General features: G+C 53.0%; 1 protein-coding gene across 1 annotated transcript; it reads right to left on the reverse strand.

The window, feature by feature from the left end:
- Positions 1 to 353: 353 nt before the first annotated feature.
- Positions 354 to 17,909, reverse strand: ARF1 (ARF GTPase 1). Its single transcript, XM_004420496.3, has 5 exons — positions 17,803 to 17,909; positions 2,181 to 2,365; positions 1,999 to 2,109; positions 1,803 to 1,927; positions 354 to 1,633 (listed from the first exon to the last, which is right to left on the reverse strand). The coding sequence occupies exons 2-5, from the start codon at positions 2,326 to 2,328 to the stop codon at positions 1,472 to 1,474; spliced, it is 546 nt and encodes a 181-aa protein (XP_004420553.1). The 5' UTR covers positions 2,329 to 2,365; positions 17,803 to 17,909; the 3' UTR covers positions 354 to 1,471.
- Between the last annotated feature and the right edge of the window lie 390 nt (positions 17,910 to 18,299).

Consider the following 18,299-nt stretch of genomic DNA (forward strand, 5'->3'; position numbering starts at 1 on the left):
CAAGCCCTGGCCCTGGCCTCCTGGGCACACCTCACGTGGTAACCCTGCTGTCCCTCACAGCCTGGCACCACCAAGATGGGGACCAGAACCAGGGCCTGGACAGCCAATGGGGAGACCAATGGGGGGTCCCCACAAGGGCTCTGGGACACACCTGCCCACAGCCAGGACGGGCCTGGGAGGGGTCCTCCCGCACTGGGGGGGGGGGGGGGGGGGCGGGCAGAAAGAGGGAATGGGGCAGGGCATGGATCAGCTGCACTGCCCAAGCCATGACAGCACGACTGTCCCCACCCACGTCACACCCACGTGTCAGGAGGCAGCTGCAGGTCAGTGGCACCAAGCACTGGTGAGCCGTGTAATAGTTAAGAGATTTTATTCTAATTGCTATAATTACAGTGCTTGTTTGTCGAAATGAAAACTGAAAACAAGTATACAAAACAGTTGATTACTAATCGTGTATTGAAAGCAGTAAGAGGTTCCACGACACCAAATCAACCAGTTCTGAGGTTTTCCCCAAGATAAAGTTTAACAGCTCAGCTTCTTCAGTGTTTTATCAAAATACAAAAGAAAAAAGTAGAGGTCGTCGTTTCGGTGGCAGATCTGACCCTTGCAGGCTGAGGGGTGAAAGCACGTGTAGATGGGGGCTCTGAGGGGCTGGGCTCGAGGATGACCGGCTCGCCCACGCTCCTGCTGGAGAGACCCCAGACGGCCCGGAGCGTGCACGGTGACCACAGGGCTCCTGCTCCGGCCAGAGTGCTCCAACCGGAGCGCCCACACTGACCCAAGGGAAGGCCAGGTCCCTCCAACGGGTCCATGTGCGGCGGCCGCAGCGCCCAGCCCGTCCCCTGGGCAGCCATGTAAGCACAAGCACAAACGCTAGGGATGCGGGATGACCCGAGACAGCGAATTGCAGGGGCCCTACTGTGTCCATGCATGTGCATCGTGGCTGGTTCTGCCGGCTCATGTTCCCACGGGGACAGACCAGGGGTGGACTGGACCCGGCTGTTCCTGCAGAACCTCCACCAGGCACGTCTCTCCTCTGTGTGCTCGTGTTCTCCTTGTCTTGTATTTGTAACTATTTTAAAAAATGCACTGAGTTCGGGTTAAAAACCAACCACCAAAATGGATCTCAACACAGATCTAAAGCCCAGAGGAGGAGCGTCGGGCTTGTCTGACACAGCGACTCCTGGAGGCCCCGTGTGCCTAAAATCCCTTCTCAGTACTAAACAGTGGGTTGATTCTCTTTTTACAATAAAAAAAGCTGAGTAATATTGCATAGGAGTACCAGAAACTGCCTCACTGGAAACAAAACTATTTACATTAAATAAAACCCCGGTTGCAGGCTGCGTCTGCACATGTACAGCATGGTGAAGCACACTGTGACCGACCATGGAGACAGCTTCGGGCACTCACACCACATGAGAGTAAAGCGAGGGCAGGAGGAGGGAGTGAGAGGGAGGAGAAAGGAGTGGGCTCACTTCTGGTTCCGCAGCTGATTGGACAGCCAGTCCAGTCCCTCATAGAGCCCGTCCCCACTGGTGGCACAGGTGGCCTGAATGTACCAGTTCCTGTGGCGCAGAGAATGCAGGCCCAGCTTGTCTGTGATCTCGGCCGCATTCATGGCGTTGGGGAGGTCCTGTTGGGAGGGGTGGAGAGCAGTCGTGGGTCAGTGGGAAGCGTGGACCCATCCCCACTCGACCCGTGACGCCCTCAGACCCCGCAGCCCCTCGAGGCCATGTGCCCGATGTGCGCCCACTGCCCGCACACGAGGTGGCTGGGTCACGCGTGGGTGCATGCGTGCGTACCTGCTTGTTAGCGAACACGAGCAGGACGGCGTCCCTGAGCTCGTCCTCCGCCAGCATCCTCATGAGCTCCTCTCGGGCCTCATTCACACGTTCTCGGTCATTGCTGTCCACCACAAAGATGAGGCCTGTGGGGCAGCAGGCATCAGTGCCAGCGCCAGACACCTGCCCTCTCCCACAGGCCACGGCCCACCCTCACCTTGTGTGTTCTGGAAGTAGTGGCGCCACAGAGGCCGGATCTTGTCCTGGCCGCCCACGTCCCACACAGTGAAGCTGATGTTCTTGTACTCCACGGTCTCCACGTTGAAGCCTGCAGGGACACACCCAGAGTGAAGCCCCACCCCAGGGCTGCCCGCCAGCCCCAGCGGCCCAGCCTCTCACCTATGGTGGGGATGGTGGTCACAATCTCCCCCAGCTTCAGTTTATACAGGATGGTGGTCTTCCCCGCAGCATCCAGGCCCACCATGAGAATGCGCATTTCTTTTTTGCCAAAAAGGCCCTTGAAGAGGTTCGCAAAGATATTCCCCATGCTGCAGACAGGTGGGAGCAACACTGGCCAGAGAAACCTGCAGAGACAAGGAGTCCTGGGTCTCTTTCTGTGCTGCCCAGGGCCAGCACCACAGGAGCAACTCAGAGACCACCCTGCCTCCTACTCTCCCACCCACGGACAAACGGATGGCCACGCGCCCTGCCACCTCCTCCTGAAAGTTCACAGGGCAGGAGCTGATGAAATTCCAGTTTCCAAGCAACAGAAAGGGTCCTGCCCGCCTGGCCTCTTGAGCCCCCAAATCACCCGCAGAATGGAGAGTCTGGGAATCTCAGGAACAGGACTGACTGCAATGGAGGCAGCTGCTGCCGCCTCAGGAAGTGATGCCCAAGGCTACACTGCAACTTGCCCCTCGGTCCCACTCACGTTTCCGCTGTGGGGCACAATGTCCAACATTCGGGAAGAAGGGATGTTTACCACCCAATAGCTGTGGCTTTCAAATAAATGCTAGATCCTCTACAGTCTAACAAAGAGCTTTTCAAGGGACCAGAAACAACCACCCTAAGGACCCACCGTGTCTCCCAACTGCCCCCGCCCAAGTCCCGGTGAAACATAGCCCAAGCTCAAGACGATAACGCACGTGAAGCTAGGCGTCCCCCGCCCAGCACAGACCAGAGGCTGACCTCATTAACATGCTGAGAGCCCAGCACTGACCCTGCAGGAAGGACTGCAGATGGAGAACACCTGGGCTCGCAGGCAGCACGCTAGGACATTAAATCCAGAGTGAGACCACAGCAATGGCCCCAGGAGAGCTGTCAGGGGCACTTTCCTGCCAGCTGCGGTCACTGCCACCCCAGAGAGGAGCAGGCCTGCATGGTGTGGCAACATGCTCGCACGAGAACATGCGTGCCATGTCCAGGCTGCACTCTCACCCCAAGCTCCCTCACTCAGAGCAGAAACGCGGAGATCACTGAGCCAGCTGGGACCCAAGGTCAGAGCATGGCTGCAGACCAGCAGGGGGGGACAGGCGACTACGGCCGCGGGAGAGTGGGGCTCGTGGAGGGGTCTCCTGTCCCAGACAGCCCCCAAGGCACTGGAGCTACCCAGGCCCAGCTCCTCCAAGCTGTGCTTTCATTCTTCAACTCTTTTATTTCCAATCAAGGCCTTAGGGAAAAACGGTCACTTTCACAAATGCTCATTGTTAGGAATCTGGATTTTTAGCACCTAAGCTGCCTTCAAACAGAGAAAACTGTGAGTGTTGACAAGAAACTGACCAAGCCACAGAGTGCGTGCTCCAAGCAGGTGGGGCACAAGGTACTTGCACCTGACCATCGGAGAGGGCGTTGGCAGGAGCCGCTGTCCAGGCCAGAAGGAGCCTTGCCCTGCACACCTGCCTGCAGAAGTAACCACAAGCTCTCACCTTTGGACTTTGGACAGACACTGCTGGGATTACAGGCCAGTTCCTGGAGGACTTCGATATGGGCCCGGTGCAGGCACGCCTCACCGCACCCTGCCTGGGGGAGCGCGCCCTAGACCTCCCACCCGGTTGCCTCTGAAGATGGGCTCAGGTGGAGTCGCCAGGTCTCCACGGTAAGTTACTTTCCACCTCAGCCATCAGTGAGCACTGGGTGACTACATCCCGTTGTTCCTCATCAAACTTCCGCCCTCTAGGTTCACCCCGATATTTCCTGGCTGAACTACCACCATGATGACGGTCAAACGGTGATTTTCTACGTGGTCATTCCTTCTAGCTGTTGGTGAGCATTCTACTGTAAGGCTGGGCGCGAGCTCATACGTTCCTCCTCCACTCAGTGGGTCAGAACCAGCCACCCCATTGCAAATTAGATGTTCCAATGGTCCCAGATATGCCCAGTGGAGCCCCTTCCTGCTGAGTTCAGTGTGCTTTTGACATGTTTTCATTCTTTCTGGTTTTCAACAATATTACCTATTCAAAAAATTAAATATTAAAATTTTAGAAGATCTTTACTATAATGTGTCCTTTTCTGCAGACAGCCAATTTTCCTAAATATAGAGGATGAAAAATTATGGAACACAGAATGGACTGAACACACATTTACCTCAGTTCACTCGTCAAATCACTACTAAAATAAAAATCACTAAAAAAAAAAAAAAAAGTGGTGCCTAACCCAGAAGGACAAAGAGAAAAGGAGGAGACAAACCCAGAAGCTAACACAGCACACGGGACGGGTCTGACTGCATGCTTGTCCTCAGCCCTGCAGGAGAGGGAAGGGACCTTCTTGGAGCACCTGAACCAGTGCGCAGTGCTGGAAACAGAGGGATGCAGAGACGTCGACAGGGAGGCATGCTGCCTCACAGATGAGACCCAGAGGCCTTAAAGCAAGGACTTATGGATTCTTACATCTGGAGGCCCCCAAACCGCCATGCCCCACCTCCCTTTAAGAAGCCCATAACGGGAGAGACCAAAACAAGGAAACTGGAGGGAAGCAAAACACAGACTATCTAAAGGAAACAATAAAAAACGAACAAACAAAACTTCCAACCCACGCACAGCCCCAGCATCAACAAGGTGGGGATCCGGCGCCCACAAAACAAGAACAGGGTGCTAAGACACAGAGGACAGCGCAGACCTGACAGCCAGAGTCCAACATCCACCTTGGGTATGGCGGCGACTTTTAGATACAACACCAAAGACATGATCTGTGAAAGAAAGAATTGATAAGCTGGATTTGACTAAAATTAACAACTTCTACTCTGGGAAAGATACTGTCAAGAGAATGAGAAGACAAGCCACAGTCTGGGAAAAAATATTCGCAAGAGACATGGCTGATAAAGGAGTTATGCAAATTATACAAGATGGTGAATGAGCACAGGAAAAGATGCTCCACATCACTTGTCCTCAGGGAAACACAGACTGAAACAAGCCACCACCACACACCTACTAGAATGGCCCAAAACACCAAATGCTGGCAAGGATGCAGAGCAACAGAACTCGCCTTCACTGATGCTGGAAATGCAAAAGGCTGCAACTACTCCGGAAGACAGTTTGGCAGTTTTTTACAAAACTAAACATATTCTCACCATATATCCCAGCAATCATGCCCTTTCGCATTTACCCAAAGGAGCTAAAAACTTATGTCCACACAAAAACCTGCACACGGATGTTTACAGCAGCTTTGTTCATAACTGCCAAAACTTGGAAGCAACCAAGGTGTCCTTCAGAAGCCACCGAAGTGTCCTTCAGTAGGCGAATGGATACATAAGGAAACCGTGGGACAGCCACTGAAGACAGTGGACTGTTCTTCAGCATGATAAAGAAATGAGCTATCAAGCCACGAAAAGACACGGAGGATCCTTAAGTGCATATGACTAAGTGAAATAAGCCAACCTGAAACGGCTCCATACTGTATGATTCCAACCATATGGCATTCTGGAAAAGGCAGAACTCTGGAGACCGGGAGAGATCCTTTCAGTGGTAGTCAGGGGTTAGGGGAGGGAGGGGTAAGTGGGAGGAGCACAGAGGATTTTCAGGACAGTGAAACTACACTGTATGATACTGCGATGGTGGATCCACATCACTGTACGTTTGTTCAAACCCACAGAATGCACAACACCAAGCATGAACCCTACTGTGCACTATGGACTTGATGATGAGGTGCCCGTGTCGGTTCATCAACTGTACAAATGCACTACTCTGTTGGGGTGTGGATACTGGGGGAGGCTGTGTGTGCGTGAGAAATCTCTGCGCCTTCTCAATTATAGTGCGCACCTAAAACTGCTCTAAAAAAAGTCTTTTCTTCAAAAAAAGAAAGCACAAAAATTCTTTTAAAAGAATCAATATAATAGAAACTCCAAAAACTAACACAGGAAATTACGGGGAAGAAATTCTTAAATGTTCCAGAATGGGAGACAGAAATCTCCAGACTGAGTACAAACACAAGGACGGAACAGATCCACTTGGAGAACAGTAGGGCCAAAGCACCCCCAAGGTGCCCGAGATGAGGCGCAGGCAGCGCTCTCTTTCACCTGCAGCCCTGTGCCAGCCCAAGTATGGACATGGTGAGGGCAGAAATGCAGGGCCTCGTGCATGCCTTCCTCTTGAGGCTGCGAGGGGACGGGGGACATAGGCAGGCTGCAGAGTAGCCAGCCCAGGCTGGAGCAGGAAGGTGGAGAGCTCCAGGAAATGGGGACACATTATCCACACGGTTTAAACTTGGGGATTGGCAATTCTAGGTGAATTGGGGAAAAAATGGCAAGTACATAGAAAAACCCAAGGATGAAAAACAAAGAGATCATTATAAGATTTCCTGTGGGAAATGATAAGCCAGTCACTACTTGGCTCAGCAGCAAACAATATTTACACAGTCATGACACTGTTACTGTTATTGCTTGGGCATCGGGGAGCTGAGGGCAGAAGTGGTGGTGTCAAGGGCCAACTCGCACTGTCCAAAGCCAACAACCCCACTTAGAAATAGAGCCAACAACCCCACTTAGAAATAGAGCTAACTGAGGCGATGACAGGACTGTCCCTGGGAGGCAGGATGGAGGGCTGCTATTTACACTTGTTTTAGCGTTCAAGTATCCTGTTCACACAAAGTGACACAAAAACCTGGCCACTGAGGGGTGAAAGTCTGTCCTCTTCCCAGCTCCACAGGGCGGACAGACTCAGGTAAACTGGGGCTGCAGGAGGCCCATGCCCTGGGTGTTGGCCTCAGCAAGCAGCTGGTCGTGGCACTGGGCAGTCATGGGTCTCCTCCTCGAGACTGCCCCTGTCAGTTCCGCAAAGCCCAGCCCGTTTGCCTGCGATGTTCCTGGCCTGCCTCTGCAGGCCTCTGCCTCTGCTGAGCCCTGTTACCAGTCTGGTCCCTGTCCTCACCATGCGGTTTCTCAAGAAAAGGGGAAGGGCCCACACACTTGCGGCAGAACCAGGACAGGGAAGAGCACCAAGTCTTCGGTTTAAGAGGCTACCACACACAGCACTTGGTCTATCCCCGCTACAAGCATCTGTACTGGCCCTGCACCTGGTCCAGGGACCCTGGCGGCTCTGGCCTGTCCCCTCCAGCGTCCACTGCTTTGTCAGAGGTCCAGACCTAACACAACAGCTGTCATAGCAGAAAGGTTCCACAGTGACTACTAGAGTCATGCCGTGCGTGGCCTCTAGGCACAGGCTCTCACCTGGAGGATGCCCAGCCCAGGCACTATTTCACCCTTTCCCCCACCAGAATCTCTTGCACTCGAGTCAAAACCTGTTTCTCAGGTTCATCGTAATGATCCTGTGTATTAATGAGCAGTAAAGACACTGACTTTCTCAGAAGACTGTCCCCCTTAAGTTTGCGCTGGCTCCTGACCAGTCTAGAAGATGTAGCATAACAAGGGTACTTCTCTTTCCTGAAATGGAGAGCTCTGACCAGATGTGGCCCTCCAGGAACGATTTTTTTCCTCTGGCTAAGACCAGAAACAACAGGTGGCATTCGCATTAAAGCAAAGAACAAGACACAACTTGGTGGGCTATGTTCCCACATGCCAAGATGTACCCAGCTACAGGCCAAGGCCAACAATGGGGCCTCCCTGGGGAAGCCAGTGAGCCCTTGTGAGTTCATACCCATCCATGCCAATAAATGAACCCAACGTGACTGGTTTAGCTGAAGAGAAATAAATGTACCCATGACCTCTACCTGCGCCCTCTGTGTCTCCTAAGGAGCCTCAGAGGTTTCCGGGTAGGCAAGGGACAGCCCTCGACTACATTCAGAGTTGTACAGCTTGCCTCTGCAGGAGAGTTTACCACCTTTTCTGATACCAGTGGAGCTGGTTTATTTAACAGAATCTCTGTAACAACAAATTTCAAGATAACCTGAACTGTCGGGAAGCACCAGGAAGAAATCACCAACCCGGACCACGGCTTGGGAAACGAAAATGTGACCTAGGGAGGCAAAAATCAAAGGTTTGGGATCCATCCTGGGCTGCAGATGCAATGGGCTGCTCTGGTCTCCTCTGTAAATGGGGGTTCAGACAGATGAATCCCCTACTTGAATGAAAAGCTGGCTGACATGAGAGCTTTTTTCTTTTTGCCTTTTTTAAAGTCAAGTTTATTGAAGTATAAGTTACACACAGTAAAATGTACAGCTCAATAATTCATAATCTCAGTTTTAATATCTTCTTTGAGAAAAATTGAAAAGTGAAGATTTTCTTGAGAAACTGATATACATTATAAAACATTTTCCTTAAGGGTTTCATTAATGAGCAACTACCTTCTAGCAGTCACATATGTGCTTAGATTACAGTCCCTCGAGAGCCTAGTTCATCCCTGGCACGTAGGATTCAATTTAAAGGGGGTCCTCTACTCCCACGGGCGATGCGGTCACAGACTGCAATCTGCTGCAAACAGCTCTCTGTACACGGCTCAGGACTCCACAGATTACATTACGCGTCAATCCATTACCTGCCTGTTAGCCCAACATTCCATTTCCATAGCTGACAATTCTCTGCAAGTGAGGAGGGCATCACATTTTGTCACTATTTTATAAAAATTTGTGTAAGAGGAAACTGAACATGCCAACACTAGTAATAAGCAGATACACCTCACAGGCCTGACACACTGTGACAAAGATGAATTGACAACTTGCTCAGAAGAAAGAGTATTCAGCTTGACACATTCAGTGGGTATCATGAAGTTGACTTTCTTTTCTCCCCTCAGTTCTACTCAGATATAATTAACATATGTATTAGTTTCAGATGTATACCACAATGACTTGATACTTGTATATACTGTGAAATGATCACCACAAAAAGTCTAGTTAACATCCATCCCCTCACATAGTTACAATTTTTTTTCTTGTGATGAGAACTTAAGATCTACTCTCTCAGTAACTTTCAAATATGTAAGACAGTACGGTGACCTACAGTCGCCATGCTGTACATCACATCCCCATGACTTATTTATCTTATGACTAAAGTTTGTACCTTTTGACCACCTTCACCCATTTCCCCCACCCCCACCCTGAACTTTCAACAGGAAGAAAAAGAATAAAGGAAAGAACATGCAAAAACATTCTAGAACTGTTTCATTCTGGTCTGCATCTAAAGGCGAGTTCCAATGAGAGACTGTTTTTTCAGAACAAAACTTGCAGGATGTTTTGCAGGAATCCTTTAGGCATTAGGGCTGGCCTCTATACAGAGATCTCACCCCCGCAAGGAAGGAGGATGAACCCCAGAAACCCGGGGGGCTGGTCTCTTAACAAATAATTGCTTTGCACGGTGCCTCCCACAGCCAAGGAGGAAAGTGTTACCTGTCAGGTCTGATTCTTAGGAGGAGCAACCAGTGAAATTCAATTTAGATCCCTCTTTGCCAGCTTAAGATTCAAGATGAAATCCTTAAACCAACAGCTGGAAATGAGTTTCATTCATGAATACAGCTCTCATCTACAGTTAACACGAATGCCCAAGAGCCGCTGTGCATTGTCTAATGGACCAAGCACAGCAATCACAGGGCAGACGTGGGAGCAGTGTCGCTGCAATTAATCCTCCTCACCACTAACTGCAAAAACCGAAGCATTTAATCAATGAACATATTTATGTTTTGTAGTTCCTCCTTATCCAGTCTTCAAGTTTTACTTACTATTTTTTAACATAACTGTCTCAAAGCACTTCACAAAACACACGTCTTTCTAAAATCTATGGGGGGAGCAAATAACCAGACGGGCTAGCCCAAATGAAAACAGTCCAGGTGCGGCCACTGAACAGACCATCACATGGCCTCCAGCTGGAGTGAAACAGGATGGAGGAGACACACAAGTCGAGGCCTCGCTCCAATGCTACCAGCAGCGGGTCTTACAGCTCTCTGCGCACTTGTCCTTGTGGCAGACACTGGCTGCTCCTCCGTTTTATCTTCTCCCTGACTTGTGCCTGGGCACGAGGCCTTCCAGAATAAACTGACATTCCTGGCCCCCTGCAGCCATGCAGGCCCATCTCAGTATTCTAGCCCACGGGATGGGGTGACAATGAAAGAAAGGCTTCCAGGTCCTGCAGGCCTGGCAGGAGCACCTAGGACCCCCACTGTGGAGCAGCCAGCACCCTGGACCCTAATGAGCACCTCTACCCCGGCAGTAAGGGCACAGTTATCCTGTATCTGACCCCAAATGCAATTAAGTCTGAAGGACTTGTTACAGGAAAAAATCAAACACCAAAAATACAAATTTGCATCAATCCAAAACATTAAAATGCACAACAAAGTAAACTGAAAAAGGAGGAAACTAAAGTAATTTAAATGCAAAGCAGGATTTAAGAAACCACAGGCAACTCTAAACCACCACACGCCCTGAAAAGTGTGCTACCACCAACTCCTTGCTAATTTTGCAGGTTATCAGTTAGTGGTCCTCGGGAAGTGGATCAGAATTGTATTTCAATCCAACCCAGTGGGAACCAGAGGACCTACAGTCTGGGATCACTGTGGAGCTCCTCAGCAAGTCGCTGGGACCGGGCTCCCAGTCCCCTCCCCACACCCAAGTCTCCATGCTGTGCCCACTGAGCCCTTCACTCAACTCTGAAGCCAGGCTCACATGCCCCTTCCACAAGAGCCGGTCCGTTTTCCTCTTTCTTCTTCTCAGCACGCCCGTGACACACCGTGGGGCTAACAGTCACCACACATGATGAGGACACAGAGGTCCTACAGCACTCAGTGACCCCACTGCCAGATGACGAAACTGCAGTGCAGGAGGACAGTGCCCACCTGTCACCGCGCCTAGCAGTCACCCAGTTCTGAGAGGCCCCTGGGTCAGGCAGCACAGAGACGGATCCACAGTGACACTGTGCCCCTCTCAATGCAGCAAGACGCTTCAGCATGCAGACACAAGCACACCCACATCCCTCTGGCTGCTCACGTCTCCGTCCCCACAACAGAAGGGCAGGCGCAGGGTCGCGTGTCTCAGTTCTCTAAGTGAGAAGACAAAGTGCAGGAGATTCAGGATTCTAAGTGAGAAGACAAAGTGCAGGAGATTCAGGATTCTGATTTCTGTCGTGAGGTGAATCACACTCCTCTGTTTTTGTCACTCGTCTTTAATTGTGTGGTCACTACAAATGATGTGCTAAAGCCTCTGCAGCTTCTGTTCCCGCAGCTTCTCAAAGAGGCCCCTGTGCACATGCAGGGCCCTCTCCCAACACAAGGGTGGGGCTCTGGGGGAGCGAGGTCACTGAGACCCCCTCCCCATCTCGAGGAAAAGGGAAATGCAACCATGAGCTTCTTCTCAAACCTCTCAGAGGGGCGGGAAGCCCCCAAGGCTTTCTCAGCACAGGGGCTTGGTGAGTGAGGAAGCCAATCTCCAGAACCTGACTTTCCCCTTCAGGGAACTTTCAGTGTGAAAACAAAACAAAGAATTGAGCCCATCTCTTTTTCTGAGAGATGGGCTTCCAGTGGACACAGAAAAGGAAAGTGCAGCGGGGGTTGAGAGCCTCTGCTGTTAGATCCCTCCACCTTCGGGGCACCCCCCCATCTGCCCAGACCTGCCCCTCCTCTGCGACCCTTCCCAGGGTGGCAGGGGGCAGCCAGCGCCAGCATGGAGCCCTCAGCAGGGGCCTGGGACACACTCTGCCTCGCCCTCCAAGAAACTGGTCTTGCCCTGGGCCACTGTCCTCTCGGGACCTTCTCAGGTCCAGCCTAGATAGCCACAGCAACCTCTCAAGAAGCCTCTTCCTACTTCTGGTCACACTTCAGACCCCAGCAGCCCTGGGGCCAGGGAGATCTCATTCACACACCTGCTCACGCCACCCTCTGCTTGCAGCCTCCCAGCAGTCCCTCCTGCCGCCTTCAGGTGACCAGAGATCCAATCACACTCAGTGTCTCCCACGTTCACACTTGAGCCCTCTCCAGCCACTCACTCCCAGAGGAGTGCAGCCCCTACACAGGACCCCCACGCTCCTATTCCCAGCTAGACCCTCCTCCCACCTCCAGACTCCTCTCTTAACACCCCCTCAACACAGTTCTCCCACCGAAATCTCACCTTCAAACATAAAGGGCCCGGCCTTCCCCACTTTAACACCAGCAACGTCCTCCCGCTTCCTCAGACCCAAACCCCAGAGACACCCACGACTCCTCTCTCTGTCCCTCTCATCCCCACACCTGCCTGCTTTACCAGCAAGTCCCATCATCTCTTCCTTTCACAAGTGCATCCCCACCATGACCCGCCTGTGCCCTGGGCCCCTTATCTCCCTTCTGGCATCCCAAAAACAGCATGTAGCTTCCACCCAACAACGTGTTCTCAAGGCCAGTGAGAGGGGCCTGTCAGGAAAAGTCAGATGACAGAACGATGACCATATGCCAAGTCAGGGTCCTTACAAAGGTCAGAGCCGACGCCCCCATGGCCTTTCACAGTGCTGGCAGACAACACAACCAACGCGCACACCGACAGCAAGACTGGTGTCCACAGGAGACCATGACGTTGCCCCAACTCTAACGTAACAGGGAAATGAAGGACAGCGACTTACAATAAAGCATGTGCTTCAATACTGGGCATGACCACCCTACAAGCCCTGCCTGGTCAGAGAACCAGCTAATGGACACTGCTGCCTACACATGCGGCAGCTCAGATGCTCAGGGACCCTTGTGTCCATGAAGCAGTTCTTTTTTTCCCTAGAAACAGAAAACAACTCTTGGTAAGGTTCTGCAAAGAATAAAATACAATCACCCTTGATTTATAAGGTAGCCGCATTCCTGGAAAATTCAAAACATCTAGTAAACCCAAGCAAAAAAAGAAGTGTTGTTTCTGTACATAAAACAGAATTAGATTTAAGATATAAACAGATTCTTACCTACCTACGTCAAAGTCACACAGAATGCATTCTTGCCGCTGCCACTAAATGCCAGTACTGCCTCCCACCTTTGACAGAGCTGAAAATGCTCCCAAAATACCGTCTCTGGGGGGCTTGCCTCTCCAAGGACCACTGGCACAACCAGCAGGCTTCCTTCACCTCCTCACCCACCCTGCTCCTGGCAGGCCTCCAAAACTACCAAGTGCACTCCTACCCCAGGGCCTCTGCACTTCCTGCTCCCCAGCCTGGGAGAAGCCCACATATCACACCTCTGCTCAAATGGCATGCCTCCCCCCATCCTCCTGACAGGTCTCACTCAGGGCACTCAGCGCCCACCCCTATTCCTGTGTGTGCTGTTGGCCTGCCTTCCCGTTCTGCTTCCTGCCACAGCCCTGCATCTCCACCCGGCCTCCCAGTCTGCCAGAGTGGCCTCCCCTGCCCAGAACTCGCCTTCCTCCCCACCTCCACCCATCTTCCTCTGCTGGGCACCCAAGGGATTCGCCATTCGGAGAGGAGAGAAGAACTGTAAAAGAACATTTATCAGGGCCCTTAGGAATTAAAAAGCAAAAAGGTTAATCACACGTGTCTACAAATACGCTTTTCCTAAAAGTCAGTCTATCGGGAAACACATATTAAGGTAACAATGAATTTCATGCCGGTTTAAAATGCTATGTGAGTGTGCCGCAGTGTGCATGTCATTCTTTGGACACTCCAGGGGGGAAACCAGGGCTGTAGACTCTGTTAACTACTCGGAGCAGACGTGTGCGCCTCAGCCACGTCCAACACCATGGGGGTGTGTGTGCACTCTGCCTCCTAAACCTGCCCTCAGGTACCTGCAACTGATGACTAGGATACATCTTCATGGATCTCCCCAGGAATTGGCAAGTTCTTATATTACTGTGACACAAGAGAAATGCTAAGAGCTGTAATTATCTTAAGCAAAATTTCACCACAAAAATCAACACAAGATGTATTTTAAATATAAATCATGGATTTGATCAGTTAATCAGGAACTGTACACTCATCTACAGACGAAAGAAAACTCCACAGAAAACACAGTTAATAGCAATTTTTTGTGTGTGTGTGAGGAAGATGAGCCCTGAGCTAAGATCTGTGCCCATCTTCCTCCACTTTATGTGGGACGCTGTCACAGCACGGCCTGACAAGCGGTGCGTTGGTGCGCGCCCGGGATCCGAACCCAGGCCGCCAGTAGCGGAGTGCGCGCACTTAACCGCTATGCCATGGGGCTGGCCCTTAACAGCAATTTTTAAAGACATCTTTTGTTATGAATCTTGTGACCAAAATGCTGGCACACCTAATTCCGCCTTCATTCCTACTCTTCATGAATGAGTCTCCACAGAATCTTGAAATCATTTTTTTGGCCATTTGCACCTAGGTAAAAATGACAGGATACTCAAAGAACTTCACGTTAAAAATTTTCAAGATCTTAGAGAACCAGAACCACTAAGTTTCCTATTTAGCTCCCATATACGGCACTGCAAAAATAACTTGATGTATAATACAAACTAAAAGACATCAGCTATTTTATATATAAACTGCCCTTTGGAAACAAATCCTTCTAGCTTGCTGCATCCCTCTGAGAAGCAAAACTTAGTAAATTCTGATTAAACATTAATTAATGCTTCCAAAATATACTACATGCTTCTAACTTCTGAAAATGTGCATGGATCATAACTGGGCTTCCCACTAATTTATGCTGCATGTTCAGTCACCGCCTCCATGGCATTAGAGATGTGTAAAAACGTTTGCCTCCTGAACAGAACCACTCCCAATCGCTGTGTGTAAAATCTGCCTGCCTAGTATGCTTTTCTGTCTCTTCCCTTTAGTCAGGACCATCGAGGAGCCCCACCTCTTCCCTTTCTGTTTGCCCAAGACAGGCTGCCAAGCTCCTGCTGCCACTGTGTGCAAAAACTAGGAAACCAGGGTCTGTTTGGAATAGACGTCAGGTCCCTGCAACTGACAGCCTCGCCCTTCTCTCCAACTCACGTAAGGAAGCTGGGGTGATAGGATTTGGGATGAGGGCCTAAGAGACTCCCCTAGGAAGGAGGAGGAGTTTTGATGTGTCTGTGTTCAATTCTGCCACATTTTTTTCAGCTAATCAGCCCACGTGATCTATCTGAGAATGCTGAACTGCCTTCCAGAATTGTGATACAGCTGTATAGCTGTAAGATGTGGTGCAACTACATTTTAAAGAGTTTATAACAATCACAAGAGGACAAGAACCTGAGATGAAGAAAATGAGCTGAGGTGTTGTGTGTGACCTGGAATCAACCCCCCACACTCTCACACTCACAGCCCCCCAAGCCATCCTTTACCTGCCAGTAGGAAGGGTTACACCCAACCCACTATTATGTCAAAATCATATCCAAAAACCACTTCACATTGTGCTGGGAAGATGTCTCCAGCACTGTCCACGCCAATGCAGTGCACAGAGCACAAAAGAGATAAGGTCGTATGGATCTCAGGATCCCAACCGAAGAGAATTTTTCAAGTCTCTCTCCTAATCACCTCACAAGTATGCATTTTGTTTCCTTTCACTCTCCTAATCCCATGAAGGGTGGAAGGTCCAACAGGAGACTACCTATGGGACAACGTGCACAGGGACAGCCATGAATGGTACGGCAAGCCCAGGCGAGTTGAGGTCTCGACACCTGCTCAGTAAACAATCACAGCCCTCAGGAAGGCTACAGAAATGCCAGGCGAGCCTGAGCTGTGACCATGGGCAGATTTAAACTCACACACCTAGGCAACGTTCGATTTCGAGAATCCGAAGAAAACTAATTCAACTCTCACAAACCAAGTTAATTTATTATTCGTGAACTTGCAGAGGGTTTTCCCCCCGGGGCAGGTTTCTTTCTCTCATCATCTGACTCTGGAGAGCCCCTCAGCGACTGGCGGTCCACACTGGACGCCATGCACATCAACAGAAAAGCCAAGCCTATCTTCCTGTGGTTCAAGCCCGACGGGTCTGGCCTTTGGCAGAGGCGGCTCAGCAGGTCTGAACGTCCTCTTTACATTGTGCAAGAGGCAAAGCAAAGAGCCAGACCACATGATTTAGAAACCAGAACTGCGAGCAACACAGAACCAGTTTTTGCTTTCTACTTTCTTTCAATGAGTGCACAGCATGTGAGTCAGCTATTGTCCAAACCAACTATTTCAAATCTTTTTGAAGTGCAATTCTGTGCCTCTTTAACTGAAGATGGCCCTTACAAGAAATCGCACGTTTCTACACCAGGTGATAAGGATTTATCTCCAACAGCACGTTCCTGAGGACAGCGACACCCGCGAGGAGGCGCACCTACCTCTGCCCATCGACAGGCGAAAACCCTCGTGGGAAGACGGCACACTTGAACCAGTGGCCAAATTTGTGATTAACACGTACACACTCGGTTCCCCCTAACTTTGGAGCGAGCTAGTAACACCACGCATTTCAAGTTCTTACCGTTTTGGCTACTCACGGCGGCTGCTGAAAACTAAGCGAGGACACCACACACGCGGTCCCGTGTCAGCCACCGGGAGCTACCACGGCGGAGGGCCACAGAGCACCCGGCCTCTCACCGCCCTCCAGACACACACACACAACACACAACACACAACACACACACACACACACACACTGTGCCGGAAGTGCAGGACCCACCACGCCAACAGCCGGCACGAAAAAGCGCTGACCACTAATTCTGAAACAAGAACTAGAGCTGACCTTTCCAACACCGCCGCGGCACTAACTCCACAGCTCTCAACGCTGCCTTCCCGGACCAGCCCAAGGCGTCCGAACCCCCTCCCTCTTCCGCCGACGACTTCGTGTGCAATCCTGCACCATTCCTTCGAAACAGCAACTCGGTATCTTCAGGGAATGGGAGAGGGCCGCCCGCTCGGAGGCGCGGTCCGAGGGAGCCAGGTGACATCTTAAGCACATTGTCGTCGGCAGGCTGCACTAACAAAGCCACAGGTTCGCCCTCCGGAACCACCGGGGTTGTGCAACGAGAAGGCGCCAGGGCGCTCGGCTAGGGAGGCGGCCCCGACCCGGGCAGGCCGCTGCACTGGCGGGTCCAAGGTTCGCCCGCCCGGAGGCGCTCCCGCCCGCGCCAGCGGACCAGGAAGCACCGTGGGCGCGGCGGCACCGACAAAGGGTCGCAGGGCTGCCGCCGCGGGCGCCCCCGCTCGGACCCGGGCCCGGGCGGCCGGCCCCGCCCCGTCCCCGGGGCCAATAGGAACTGGCTCACACCCCGGCCCTCGCGTGACCTTGGCCGCGTCCCGGCCGCGGGCCTCGGTTTCCTGGCTCGCGAGACCCCGAGGCGGGAGGCCCGGCGGGGCAGCAGGAAGCGGGGCTTCCGGGGCCGCCGCGGCCCGGCCGGACTTCCGGCGCCAGCCCCGCGGCTCGGGGCGCGGGCCGCGTCGGGGACTCCGGGGCCGACGGCGCGACCGACCACGGCGCGGCCTCCCGCGCCGACCCCCGGCCCGACCTCGCCTGGACGCCCCGGCGCCCGCCGCCCCAGCCTCACACCCCGTCGCCGCGGTGGGCACGGCCCCGGCGATCCCGACCCCTGCGCCGGCCCCAGGCCCGGCCTCCGCCCGCCCCGACCCCTCCCGGCCCGGCCTCGCCTCGGCCCTCGCCTCGGCCCTCACCGCCCCGCCGCTGCCGTGCGCGGGGCCTCGCGCAGCCCAGGCCGGCCCGCGCCCCGGCCCCCCGCGCCCCGGCTCGGCCCGCCTCACCCTCGGCGGCCGCCGCGCTTCTGCTGCTCCGAGCCAGGCGTTGGTTTCGCTCCCACAAGATGGCGGCTCTGACGGCGGCCACGTCAGTGCCTGCCGCCGCGAGGGACGCTGGGGAACGCCCGCGGCCCCGCCCCCTCCCCGCCACGGCGCGCACGCGCAGACTTAGGGTGGGGGGGTGGAGCCGGTGGGGGGCGCGCGGGAATCCGACGAGGCCACGCCCCGGGACGCGCCCCGCCCACTGCCGCGCGTGCGCACCCCTCCCTCGCCAGAGCGGAGTCCGTCTGCGCCTGCGCTGCGCGTCTCCGGGGAAGGGCCGTGTGGGCACCACGCGCCGGTCTCGCAGATGCGGAGATTGAGGTCCGGACAGGCCCGGAGCGGCGAGGAGCGGCGGCCCGGGGTGCCAGCCCCGTTCTCTTCCGGGCTGTCGCCGCGAGTCCTGGCAGGGCCACGTGAGAGCCTCTCCGGGCGTCAGACACCCGGTAGAGTGTTCCATTGCC

The sequence above is a fragment of the Ceratotherium simum genome, chromosome 4, assembly GCF_057802395.1.
Source record: "Ceratotherium simum simum isolate JZ-2026a chromosome 4, ASM5780239v1, whole genome shotgun sequence".
Taxonomy (NCBI): Eukaryota; Metazoa; Chordata; class Mammalia; order Perissodactyla; family Rhinocerotidae; genus Ceratotherium; species Ceratotherium simum.

Bases quoted from the DNA above. Each gene is read 5' to 3' on its own strand.
- ARF1 (XM_004420496.3), bottom strand. From the start codon at position 2,328: ATGGGGAATATCTTTGCGAACCTCTTCAAGGGCCTTTTTGGCAAAAAA. The intron at 1,928-1,998 runs GTGAGGGTGGGC...GCTGCCCCACAG, and splicing joins CTACTTCCAGAACACACAAG to GCCTCATCTTTGTGGTGGAC. The intron at 1,634-1,802 runs GTACGCACGCAT...CCCTCCCAACAG, and splicing joins TCGTGTTCGCTAACAAGCAG to GACCTCCCCAACGCCATGAA.